This window comes from Thermobia domestica, chromosome 11 (genome assembly GCF_964235325.1).
Source record: "Thermobia domestica chromosome 11, izTheDome1.hap1.1, whole genome shotgun sequence".
NCBI lineage: Eukaryota > Metazoa > Arthropoda > Insecta > Zygentoma > Lepismatidae > Thermobia > Thermobia domestica.
Genome location: NC_137464.1, coordinates 36,014,163 through 36,028,349, shown reverse-complemented (window position 1 = coordinate 36,028,349; position 14,187 = coordinate 36,014,163). Strand labels below are relative to the sequence as shown.

General features: G+C 35.4%; 1 protein-coding gene across 1 annotated transcript in view; it reads right to left on the bottom strand.

Annotated features, from left to right (window-relative positions):
• LOC145663551 (endoribonuclease Arlr-like) overlaps positions 1–7,592 on the bottom strand; it is a 69,386-nt gene extending 61,794 nt beyond the window's left edge. The window contains exon 1 of the mRNA XM_081729661.1: positions 7,381–7,592. Coding sequence (XP_081585787.1) covers positions 7,381–7,438 — 58 coding nt within the window. The 5' untranslated portion in view covers positions 7,439–7,592. The remainder of the gene's footprint in view (positions 1–7,380) is intronic.
• Positions 7,593–14,187: the final 6,595 nt, after the last annotated feature.

Sequence of the window (14,187 nt, the reverse complement as noted above, 5' to 3'; positions counted from 1 at the left end):
ATTAACTAATTTAACTTTACGCGTAAAATCAATATTTCTGGATGTTAATCAGCACCGGGCCTATATGAAAGTTAACTCTACAGTTTAAGTGAAATATATCCACTTTTATCTATTCAGATTTCTATGACCTCCTACCGGAAATCAAACTCACAACCCCAAACATTAATGGTGCGCGATCTAGTCTCTAGAGCAGAAGTGCGATCCGATAAAATCAAGGACGTACGCAGGGGAGTGGGTTCTGGGGGTCAGGAGCCTCCCCGAAATTCCGACTTTTCTGTAAACTTGTCTAATTTTGTGGGCGATTTTATAATTTTAATCTAATTTATCCTCATATTGAATTTAAACCCCACCCAAAAAGTTTTGGACTCCACCCGAAATAAATTCCTGAGTACGTGTCTGTATAAAATATTATTAAGTACACTTCCTGTCGCCAGGTCCTGAGACATTTTTTTTTTCCTTTCTTAGGTTCGGATCTGGAAATGTTTCCTATATGTTTTTCGATCTTCAGCTTCCTCTCTTTTGTCTTCTATTTTTAAAATCATCGATTAATTGTGTTCTTCTTCCTCCTCATCTTCGCTTCCCTCCCATGTTTCCCATCAATAGGTTATAATAATAATAATAATAATAATAATAATAATAATAATAATAATAATAATAATAATAATAATAATAATAATAATAATAATAACTGCATATCCCAGATGCAAATTTGAATAGAACAACAGCGCTGGAAATATATTTTAGAGAGGCAATTTATTAGCAATTGATCAGTTTCTAGTATCATAAATAGGTGACCCGCGTATCGTGGTGGCTAATGCTGTCGCCTTTCCTACGAGCGGTCCACGATTCGATTCCCAGTGGGGACACACTGTCGAAAGGGTATAATAACTTTTTCAGGCCAGTCATTCTGAGTGAAGTTTCTCCTGGTCTTTCCTCATTCACAGCAGACAAATACTGGAATGACACCTGTTAACATATAAGCCTCAGGCCTCTTCCTTCTTTTTCCCTACCTCGGATAGTGTGTTCGTCGAGGGATGTCATCCCTGAAACGTGACGAGTCATAGGTGCCGGTAATACCCAGAAATGTGTATTAATAAACAAATAGCTTCATAAAATTTAGCATTCAGAAGTCATCTTGGAAAAGGTACTAAAAATTAATTTACGTTTTTCATGGCAAGCAAACGCAAAAATTTACCCCCCAAAAAAAGTTTTTCTTTTTTTAAAAGTGCTATTCTTGATTGTATACAAGATATAATTTATATTAAACAGCTCTCTGTAATATTGCGATTTGTGAACAAATACACCACTCTATCGAGAATAACTCTATATTCGGTTGCCGATATTTTGATTCTGTCATCGACACTTTTACTTTTGATATTGTGAAATGCAACCAGCAAAAAGCTCCGCGGTGACCCGCAAAAGCTAAGGCAATCTCTGTCTTTCACTACATCTTTTCGAGACAAGACAGGTCGAAATCTCGTCTCAACTTAAGATTACATCTCTCTGTCCTGAAAGGAATATTAAACTTCAATCAAAGAAACAAGTACTTTGAAAAAAGAAAACATGGTGTGGATACGTTTATCACGCACAAAATTAAAAAAAAAAAAACTTTAAACTCCATTCCCATTATAATTGTATATATTTCCTGTGTCCACTTCATTCGTACTTTTAACATCTATAATACATGAATAAAATGACTCTTGAAGAAAATGCAATACAATACAATCCTCTCTACCGTTCCCTTTTTTCTTAATTTCTGTTGCGGTGTAGAGAGAGAGAGGCAATTTCTCATCTGGCAGTAACGGTTCTCGCACCATCCCAGTCGCTTGTTTCTGAAGTGCAACAAAGTTGTCCTTTAGGAAAACAGGGAAATAAAAGCCATTGAGAAACGTGTTTATGGTACCATACTTCGGAACCTGCAGACAAAGAATGCCGGGAGAAGTGAAACCAGTATCGTATTTATAGCTCTATGCTTTATGTGGAGAAGAAAACTTAAAAAAAAAATAAAATAAAATAAAAAAATCCATATCCATCAATTTTTCTAATATTTAAGCGAAATGAAAAGACAGTCGCATCTCCTGGATTATGGTACTTTTGCGTACCATAATGAAAATACTATGGTACATGGTACACGACTTGGAATTATGGTACCTGTACCATAATTATGGTACGGTTGGCAGCCTTGTTCCCTCGCTTGTGCGCCTGCCGGTGACGTGGGACGGACGAGTCTATTTGCTCGGAGGTTAGGTAGGTATGTCAACAACGTGCGCTATCAGTGCCACTAGTACATTTCATTACATAGTGTCTCCACAGTAGTGTTGCCACTATTTAAGTTCCAACCCTCGTATTAACCCCTTACTGTATGTTGTTAATTATGGTACCCTAGTTGTTGATAAATATTTCCCGCCGGGGCACCACTTTACTTTCAAATTCTGTTCACCATCATCTTCAGCTTTTAGGAAAAAGTATTCTTTCAAATGTTCGAACGATAAAATATTTTCGTTCTCCATCTTTATAAAAACAACGTCAATCAAAGTAAAATAGACTACCATTGCACTCGTAGTTCATTCACTGAATGTATTGATTTGGAGCTGTCAAAATCTTCCAGGTGCTTGCAATCAGTACATGTGATTTTCCTGAGGCTGTCCTCATCTTCCAAAAACAGCAAGTGGCACTATATTTTGTTATATAAATAAACAAATCAAATTGTATCTATGAATGTATTTGCAAGCCTACAACATTAAGTTCGTAAGGCGAAACGCGAAAATGCACATCGAGATTTCCCGTTCCGTCTTATATTAAGATGAAAAGTGACAACAGGTTTTATATGCAAATTTCATTGCTAGAGATCATAAGGCGAAACGGGAAAAGGCGAACATTGTTCCATTCTGAGAAATTCACTTCACAGGAAAGAAACATTTGTTTCCGAAAAATATATATATATTGTAGTTACTCATCCGAAATGTAACGCTAAAAAAGTAACGCTAACTAGGTACGTTACTTAAAAATTTGTAACGCGTTACCGTTACAGTTATTTTGGAAAAATGTAACGCGTTACTAGGAAACGTTACTTAAAAAGTAACGCGTTACAAGTAACGCGTTACTTGCGTTACGTTACTTCCCAAGACTGCCGAATAGTTATTTTTCTATTTTTCGCACGTGGGACGGTGTTCCAGCAGTAGTGGGACATGTTAACATTTGTCCATTAGCTACATGTCGATATCAACACACATATTGCCCACATTTCAATATTGATCATGCGATCCCACTTGTGACATTTCTTTAGTTTACCCAGTTTCTTAGTGAGTCCCCTTGCACAATTTCAACTTGGCCTCAGTTGTTGCATCCTAATTTGTATGCAACTGTGCACATCATATTGCATCGGTTTGAGGGAATATTATTGATGAATTTGCAATGGCTTTCATGTTCTAGACGCTAATCCTTACATTTCCGACGCTTTGAACCCAAGTTTACTAAGTATTAGTGAATTTCTGGACATTTTTCGTTAAGTGCTTCCACACATGTGAATCATCCTGCTTCATCTGTTGTGCTCTACCGACACTCCAGATGTCTTTCTAGAGCATTTGAGTACAAATTTGCTACACTTAATACTGTCAGAATGTCACTGTTGGTCAGCATCCGTACCTAGCGATTATGCAACCACACACAACAGGCCTGAAGTGGTCCGCTATTTTGTATTTGTTCCAAATATCGAGTTAATACAAACGAATTATTGTTACCTGGTTGAAACTCTATCAATTCATATCCATTTAGACCAATTTTCATTTGGCAGATTATCCGGGACTCCCTACGTTCCTTTGGTGAATCCCTTGTGCGTGTATGGTAGGATTGTGAAAATAGCAAAATTCAATACAGCAGGTATGAATTCTTCAGTGAATTTTTTACCCGCCCTCTTTACGTTGGATAGTTTCCGAACTATTGGCTTCCGAAAGTCATTTTCCCACGCTTTCGGCACCTTGCAGATCCGAAACTATGTCCGATAGCCGAAAGTTCAAAAGAACTTTTTTTCTTGTCTCAGTGGCAGGAGTCACCTCCCAAGAGTTGTAACACTTATTTTGCAACACCCGATATATATATATAAGTGACTATGTTCGTGAGTTAACTCTTGAATCACCGGACTAGGGATGCGCACGAGACAAGATTTGTGGCTGTCTCGTCTCGAAAATGTGCTGTAAAAGTGATGTCTCGACTCGAAAAGTTTATATTTCTCTATTGGAAGAGCCGTGTCTCGACTCGAATTTTGTCAGGAAAATCCTGTCTCGACTCGCCTCGTGCGCATCCCTACACCCGACCGATCTCAATCAAATTTACAACATAGATGAGGTTCGAACATGGGAAGTTTTTTATTTTTCATTTTGACGGTACATCTAAGGGTTGGGAGAGGGGAGGAGGGGAAATAGATGAAAATGAATAGAACTTAATAACTCTTGAACCACTCAACTGATCTCAATCAAACTTTCAACATAAATAAGGCCTGGGATGTTTTCGTCATTTCACTTTTATGGTGCAACTCAGGGGACGGAGATGGGATAGGTATATAAGAAAAAATGAAAATAAAAGTGACTGTCTTTGTGACTTCATCACTCTTAAACCACCCGACCGATCTCTATCAAATTTTCGACATAGATGAGATTTGGACCTGGGGTGTTTCTTTATCATATCAGTTTCACGGTAGAACTTAGGGAAGGAGGAGAAGAGGAGAGAGATATGTAAAAATAAATAAAACTTAACTCTTGAACACCCAACCGATCTCAATCAAATTTTCAACATAGATGAAGTTTGGTCATGGAATAATTTTTATTATTTAACTTCGGCAGTGCAATGTAGGGGAGGGGAGGGGAGATATATGTAAAAAAAATGAGAATGAAAGTGACTGAGTTTGTGACTTCATCATTCTTGAACCACTCTCTCGATGAAATTTTCAACATAGATGAGGTTCGGGCCTAGGATGGTATTTATCTATTCACTTTGACGATATAACTTATGGGAGGGGGATAAGAGGGGAGATATACGAAAATAAATAAAACTTAATAACTCTTGAACCACCCTTGACCAATCTCGATCAAATTTTTAGCCTAGATGAGGTTCAAACCTGAGTTTTTTTCGTATAATTTTGGCGGTGTAACTTAAGGGAGAGGGGAAAGACATTTAGAAATGATCGAAAATGACCAATATTATTGTCGAATCTATAGATTTTGGATCTTTGAGATGAACAGTGACCCTTTCGATACTGTTTAAATCCAAATTCAGCCTCGCAACTTGGGAAAGGGGGAGGGGAGATATGTTAAAACAATGTAAAATGACCGATATTAGTGCCGAATCTATAGATTTCTAGGTCACTGAGATGAACAGTGACACTTCTGGTTCCATTTAAATCCAAATTCAGCCCTGCAACTTGGAGGAAGGGGAGCTATATAAAAATAATCGAAATAACAAATATCAGTGTCGAGTTCATAGTTTTCGGGGGCGCTGAGATGTACAATGACACTTCGGATGACGTGTCCCGCAACATGGGTTGGGGAGGGGGCTTTATAAAAATCATCGGAAATGACAGATATCAAAGAGCACTAGTAAAAAGTGACTGACTAACGGAACGTATTACTATTTTTTTTCTTAATTTAACCCACCGAAACGGGTAATTGATACTAGTTAATTATAATTTTAACCAATTAATTTCGAAATAATTTTAATTTTAATTTTAACCAATTAATTTTGAAATTAATTTTAATTTTAATTTTAACTAATTAATTTTGAAATTAATTTTAACCAAATAATTTTGAAATTGACTTTAATTTTAACCATCAGTTTTTCCAACATTCATTTTTAATTTGAGCATTATTCTTTAATTTTACCTCTAATCCGTTAAATTTTTCTCTAATTTTTCCAACTATGCTAATTTGATGTCAGTGAGTATACAGACAATTTACAAGAGTTCTCCTCGTTCTCCTCCTAGTGTCTTGGGCACATTTCAACTATTTTGGGAGTTGTATAAGTTCATTTTAAAACAATAAGAAATGTCCGATGATATCTCAATTATGAGAATAGTTCTAAGGGTATGTTAAACCGAATATAATAATAATAATAATAATAATAATAATAATAATAATAATAATAATAATAATAATAATAATAATAATAATAATAATAATAATAATAATAATAATATAGAATGAAATCAGACTGAAAAGTAATTTACATTCACTTCTGGGCATCCTTTTACTATGAACTTTTAAAATTGAATGAAACTAGAGAAAGTTGAAGTAAGTTTTATTCATTATTTTATTTAATTTGTCCTCTTGATTTAAGGGACAGAAATGGATTTTTCATATGATACATTATTCTTCGTTTACAATACAGTATGTGAAAACATTTCGTAGCAAATAACCATGGGTTCCATTTCATGTACTATCTTGGACTTCGTTAGAAACCTTTAAGGTGTATGGTATTAGCAAAGCTAGAATTCACTCAATATCTTTGATCTTTTTAGTTATTTTCCGTGATCACACAGTTTACCTAAGTTTGATTAACGGCAAAATCATCTTGGGCTCATAGTTTGCAATGTTAACGTTTATGTATATTTAGTTCAGTGTTGCCAACAAGTTGATACAAAGAGTCGCTAAATAGGAGATGAAATTACTTCAATTTTGGATAAAAATTCGCTAAAAAAATTTTCGTGGAATTTTGCCTCTTTGATATCTATATATATATATATATATATATATATATATATATATATATATATATATATATATATGTGTGTGTGTGTGTGTGTGTGTAAGATACGTGTTAAATCAAGCCATAGTACTATCTACGCTACAAGAACGTATATGAAAGAATCATATACAACTAACAATAATTTCACTTTTATATATTTTTAACTTTATGATCAATTTTGCTTCAACGAAATCAAAAATGAGTTTAGAAAAACGAACAAAATTAAAAGTCTAAAAAAAAAAAAATCTTCCACACTTCACTTCTACTCACGCTACTACAGATAATCTGTTTGCTATCGGTAATGTGTTATTTGTGCCTCTAAACGGAAGCTCTGTAAACTAGAGGACATTGAAATCTGGAATTGGTTCTCGTTAGAAAGTAAGAGATAACAGCAATCAAAGCGAGAATATAGAGATAAATGTTATGTACTTTTCCAGCTCGCCAACACCTGCACTGATTCAAATAGACAAAAGAAAAATAAACATATATCTGAACTGATTCGAGCTAATAGTACTTATTTTAGGACAAGTTGTTCACAGCACAAAACTCTCGATCTCCCCTGTCTCTCAGTATTGTAGTTACAGACAGGCTTTCATCTTTTGCATAATTTTACAGCTAAAACACACCAACATGAAATATACTAACCTGAGATAGTACTGGAAATGAACAAGTACAAGCAGACACAGAACCACTCTCGTGTCATTCCCGGGTCAAAACAGAACAATTGTAGATGAGCATGCAGTTGTGTCCTATCTGTGCTGCAGTAACTCAAAGTATGAATCTTTTTTTCTTGCTGAAAATTCTCCCTCCCAAACGACGCACATACACCATTGATGTAACGATGCTAAGAGGGATAAGTAGAACATGAGGCCTCAAACACAAGTGATCTAGAGACCATCATTGTAATCATACCTCGTTGATATGCCATGAACACAGTCATTAAATCATTGGTAGCAAGTGGATTGTAATTGTTTGAATGCACAGGTCTTTTTTTTAAACTGCTTTAACTTTGACGATATGGGAAGAATAACGCAGTTCTTATAGTAGAAGGCCAAGGGTTTTAGGTATCTAAACACGTACAAGTTAAAATAAATCAAAGCAGGAAATTAGTCAATCGACTTGCATTTTTCAATGTCAGAAGAAACTAGCGGCGACGTTGAAGTATCGAAAACGGGAACCAGGCTTCCAAAAATCTTCTTTTACATCATATACTGACTAGGAATATTAGTAAAAGTACAAGGTGTTTCAAAATGATTTTTACGATTTCAACTCTTCATACACACACACACACACACACACACACACACACACACACATATATATATATATATATATATATATATATATATATATATATATATATATATATATATAGTGCACATTTCTTAAAATTTTACACATAAATACTGTGTCACCCTGCATGTATCAACTCGATAATTCAATTCCTCCCAAACTCGTTTCAGTTTCTTTTCAACAGTTTGCACTACACCAGAATGTACTCTTGCAGTTCACGGATATCTTTGAGGCAGAGGTGGTTTGTACACAATTTCTTTGAGTATTTAGAAGTTTTTATTTTCTACTTTTTACTGCATTTTCTGAAGTCTGTTGCTTTTAAGTTTGTTTAATTTTACCATTTCTCATTCCTCCAGTAGTTTAGTTACACTAAGAGAAAAAGAGTTATTTTAGTTTAGAAAATCTGAAGAAGCGAACTTTAGCAGGATTCTGTATATCGCAAAAGATTTTCTGTGTCAGGTTACGTATAGGTTTGTTGGATAGCCAGGACCAATGTATACAACCACAAAGAGATGGAAATCATGTGTGTGTGTGTTCCATTGGCACATGCAGATAACAGAAAATCATGGTTATGTACTTTGATAAACATTATCTGGTTGTGACAGAGGCAGCCGCCTATAGTCAGAAACTACAGATTTTTCTTCCAAATGCGTTCAATTTTTTTCTCTCTGTATAGATACCTAAACTAAAAGTGGGGCAAAAACTTCCTATAAAATGGGTCTCCCTAGAAATCATGCGTGAACAAATATAGTACATGAGCTATATATAACAGTAGGTGCAAAAGTAGATACACATTTATGAGTTTTAGTAGTAACTATGTATTATATAATGAGTTCATGATTATGAAAAGACAATTACTTCATGAGGTCACAATCAGGATGATATAGGAATTACAATTAGGTATAATCTCTGAGGTTTGCAAAGTGCCGGTCTTCAGAATTTACACATTCTTGCAGTCTATTTTGTACACTCAAGCATACTTTGACACAGAGGTTTTATTGTTATTAATTTCTTAGCACGCTTCTCTTATGAAATTAGTCATGTCATCAATTGTGTGTGGTTTCCTCGAACTTCATCTTTAATTGTGCGTAGTGCTTTGTCTATGACAACATCCAAAAAAGAAAACGTCTGGTGATCGTGGTGGCTATTCAACTGTCGCTCGACGACCACATCGACACAGTTAAGTCTGTTAACAGCGCCTGAAAGTTTAAAATTCGCTTCGTCTGACATTTTTCGAATGATGATGTCACCTTGTCTTTCTGCATTGAACATTAATTCGCACATCGCAGAATTATAATTGGCGATCTGGATCATCCTCTAATAATCCATGAGGTAATCTTTCCCGATAAATTTTCAAACCTAGAAGTTGAATCAGACGCCCCAAAAATCTACTGAAAATGTCAAAGTCACAAGAAGCTTTCATCTTTGATTTTATTTGGGGGGAGATTGGATAAATACCTGCGCAACTAACATTTCCGTGTTATAGGTAGTAACACCGACTGATCTCCCACTCTTTGGCGCAATACAGACGGAGTCAGTTTCATCAAATTTAATGCGTAACCTGTAAATGGTCAGTCTACTTGGTGGAAATGTATCAAATTCTGTAGTCATTTCCGCCGAACCTTTCCAGCATTCTCTGTCTTCCAATATTGTTTAATTTCCGTTGGTCGACGGTTATAAATATGCGGTTTTCAATCTAAAATGGTGGATTTTTTCCAATCGTACAAGCTTTTGTGCACTCTATGTTAAATAAAAGAGTAACGTTTCCAGTTCAGCATGCTGTTTAAACGCACCATAAGGGCAGAACCGTACCTAGAGATTTCTGCACCAGGGAAAAAGAGAATTCTGTGCCCCCTATACTCATCTCACCAAGGTTTTCCTTCTTCACTTTTCATATAACACAAGAACCCTCGTTTACCTTCATTTTTAATATTCCTGCGCAAACAGCAGCTTGCGTGTGTCTCTTCATTCCTCTTATTTTCATACCTTCATTCTCACCATCGTGATTAATCCGAGTGGGTAGAAAAGCTCGATTAACAAACTAAACTCATCACCATCAAAACGCGGAACATGTTTGACCGTTTCTGATTTTGAAAACGCTCCAGCGTACACTATAAGTCATTATACGGCACCTTGTATATCACATCGTCATTATCATATAATAACTTTCATATTAAGTAATAGGTAAAAAGTTGTTGTAACTCTTATTGAAACATTTGGGTTGCGAGTGGAGTGAGTAAGAAAATTTTTAACAAGTGTATTTCTTTGCAAACCGATAAAAATATTGATTTAATAGGGCGCCAATGCTTTTATGGGTCGCCGTGTCGTTTACTCTTTTCCCACACTTTTTCTTTCTGTTTGTTCCTTCGGCACCCTCTTGCTATAAACGCACTGCGCCACGGCCCCGCTCCCCCCATTAGCTATGGCCCTTGCCTCGTAGTAAGGGCACGCAAAAAAGGACACGATGAACGAGCTCATTGTTATTTGAGGGAAACTAGAATACCGGTACCTCAAATGTGTTTCCCAACAATACCGTATTATTCTTATGGTGAGTGCCCAACGGAACAGCTTGTTGAACCGATACCATTACTTTTTAATTTAGTTTAACATAGGGCGCCTAAACATATGAAACCGAAACAGCTGGTGCAATTGAAAATTCCGCCATTTTAGATCCAAAATCACCTATTTCGAACAACTTTCGTCTCTTTCAATTTTTCGTATCTTTATTCATAACGGAGTTGGCTTATGGCCTCGAACTTTTGATGCACTCTATATATATATAGTCCTATGTATGCATAAGAGGGAGTGTTCATACATATACACATTTGTCTCCTTATTCTTTTACTCCTAATAATCTTCATCAGCATACGGTATTTATTAATAATAATAATCGATTTTTGCCTATCTATTAAGAATGACTTTCATATAATTTAAAGTTCTCTGTTTCTTCCATGTGTGTGCGATGTACTCTGCCAGAGTGAATAGAAAGAGAGGTCAAGTTGACTTGAGAAGGTGGAGAAAGAGGGGGAGGATAAAATAGTTTCTATTGTCGCAGTTGGCAGTAAGTTCAGTGAGCTTTTGAGAGTCGCATGATCATCAAGAGATCTCCGTCCAAAGAATTCTTTTTCGCAGACACGCACTCAAAGAGCGTAAATGAACCACTACCGCTATTGTGAGTGTATATATGAAAGTTCACGCCACGCCGTGACATCTATGGTCTTGATTCCTTTTGTTCTGAAATCCATCTCCTCATGACGCAATATTTTGTTCTCTGTTAGCTTCACTTGGATTTCCTTCAAGAATTTGTGAACTAGCAATATGAAAGGATTTCCATAAAATCAGCGAAAGCAATTATTATAAATGAATATTAACACCTTTATTAATCTGTCATTATTGGCAGATCACTTAATGGCAAATTCAAATGTTTTTGTGAAATTTTCGAAGCCAGAACAATATTATAGTAAATATGACTTTTGAGAGAGAAAGAAGCGGTATGTACAGAATGTACCGGTATATTTTCATATGTATACAGGGTGTTTCAAAACAAAACCGACAACGTTTAGGAGGTGATTCCTGACACCAAGATAAGACAAAAAGTATAGACCAACCTGTGTGTACAAATGCTTCATTTTGGAGTTATACGCTGCCGAAAACATGAAAAAATGAACTTTAAAGGTCCATAGCTCCAAAACTATGGGACCTACCGTAGTCGGATCAAGACTTCACTTAGGAACTAGCATATGCCCTATCCAAATATCCAAGTTTCAGAACCCTGCGGTACTTTCGCATCAATTTTTGTAGAGGCAGTTGGTCAGTACCTTAAATTACATGCCCGTAGGCAAACTCCCTCTATAAAAATTGTTGCGTGAGTACCTCAGAATTCTGAAACATTTATTTTTAGATAGCGCACATATATTAATTCCTAAGTAAAGTCTTGACTCGATTACGGTAGGTCCCATAGTTTTTGGAGCTATGGACCTTTAAAGTTCATTTTTTCATGTTTTCGGCAGCCTATAACTCCGAAAGAAAGCATTTGTGCATCCAGGTTGGTCTATACTTTTTGTCTTATCTTGGTTTCAGGAATCATCTCCCAAATGTTGTTGGTTGTTTTGAAACATTCTGTATAGTAGCCTGAAACCTTATCTGTAAAGTACGCTTGCTAGATTGAACTTAAGGCAGTCCGTAGATGGTGTTTTTTTTCTTTCTTGTGTGTGTGTGTGTGTGTGTGTGTGTGTGTGTGTGTGTGTGTGTGTGTGTGTGTGTGTGTGAGATTGAGACACAAATTTGAAACTGAAGGTTTTTGCTTGTTTACTGTATTGCTACCGTGACATCTAACTCTTATAGCCATTAGTACTTAGCTACCATCATTACTAACCAATCGTATACTGTATTGAACTAAATTAAATTAAATTAGTAATTAGATATAGTCTACTAGCTGAACTTGCACTGTTTACATATCGCTCCATTCTAATATGAGCATTAATCTCCTTCACACTTCCTCATTATATCTGTACACGTCTCTTTAGAGACACGACTCACAAGTGAAGGACGGAAAGACTCACAAATAAAGTAAATTGCTATTGACAAACATATGAGCACAGCATTTTAATGTATAAATGTTGGGGTAAGTTTACTGTAAACTTGGAGAAGTGATATTGATTTTCTTTTCTTTCTTGTAAATCCATATTTGAATATGTCTCTGCGCTCTATAGGCCTTTGCAGTTGTAATAGTGCAATAAGTATTGCGTTTAAAGGAGAGTGCCTGCAACACCCGTCAACCCTCTATATGTAGCTCTTTTGTTGGTTGCCTATGTCAACATTAGCAACAACCTAACGACAATCTTAATCTTGTAAGCTCAAAACGACCCCTAAAACGCTGAAATAGAAAAATAACGCAATTTATTATTATTATTATTACTTGAACGAGAACTAGCAAATCTACAGAAAATTTGAAATCGCTCAGCGAAATCGAAACTTTTCTAAACTTGTAGTTTCTGATAGTTTAATTCCCTCAAGGAATTAGCCAGTGGAAATCCTGATAGGTCACTTTAAAGTTCATCTGAACACAAATTTCAGTCATTACAAGTTCTTTTGACATTCTGTTTCCATCATCTGACTATTAAACTTTCATTACATTAAACGATCGTTTGACATATGCATTACTGATTAGTAGGGCCTATAGCGAGATTATACTGCATTATTTTGAACAGACTCGATACATCTGCTTTCCTAAAGAGCGCACTCCATGATTTACAATTAATATTATTATATTGTACTTCCTATCAAAGTGTTGATATTTTTTTCCTTTCCTTCTACCTCACACGAGTTTTTTTTTTTTTTTTCTTAAAGGCACAGATCTTGCATCCTTGATTGCCTATATCCTGAAATTGAGATAATAATAATTAGTATTAAGTAGGTTGTTTAATTTTTAAGGTTGAATACTATATGACTTTTTTTTTCATTTATCCATTTGCTCTTGACTAAATTCGCAGGGTTGTATAATAATATCTGATGAATTCCTTGATTGTTATTTTATCTTCCTTTATATATATATATATATATATATATATATATATATATATATATATATATATATATATATATATATATATATATATATATATATATATATAAGTTTATATTGTTCTGAATCATGAAGTGTTGATATTAGGGATTTCAAAACAGAAAACTCATTAAAAGTTCATTTCTATAGAAACAAATTTTAACAGTCCTTCTCCTGAATTGAATTCCTACGTACGTGTCCGGTCATCGATAAATAATAATTATCAATTTTATATTTAAGCCCGTAGATTTAGTTCGTTAGCCAGTAGACTCGTGAGACATACCTCATCTGGAAATCTGGTAACCCAAGCATGCTCTGCAGAGAGTACAAAGTAGTCTTAGGCGCAGCTCTATAAGATGTGTTGAATAACCCGCACTTACAACGTAATTAAGGGATATAAATACAACTCGAGTGACAATACCTCTTCCCACCAAATGCCGGTCGTTTTATTTTAAAAGAGTCAAACAGAAGTCTCAACGATATAAGCTTCAGTTGCTATCGGTTTTGCTTTGCTTATGGATTAGTCAATCAATACCTACCGTAATAGGGGGCGTTAAGTTTATGCAAGTAGAAAACGTTGCAGGTGTATTGTAAAT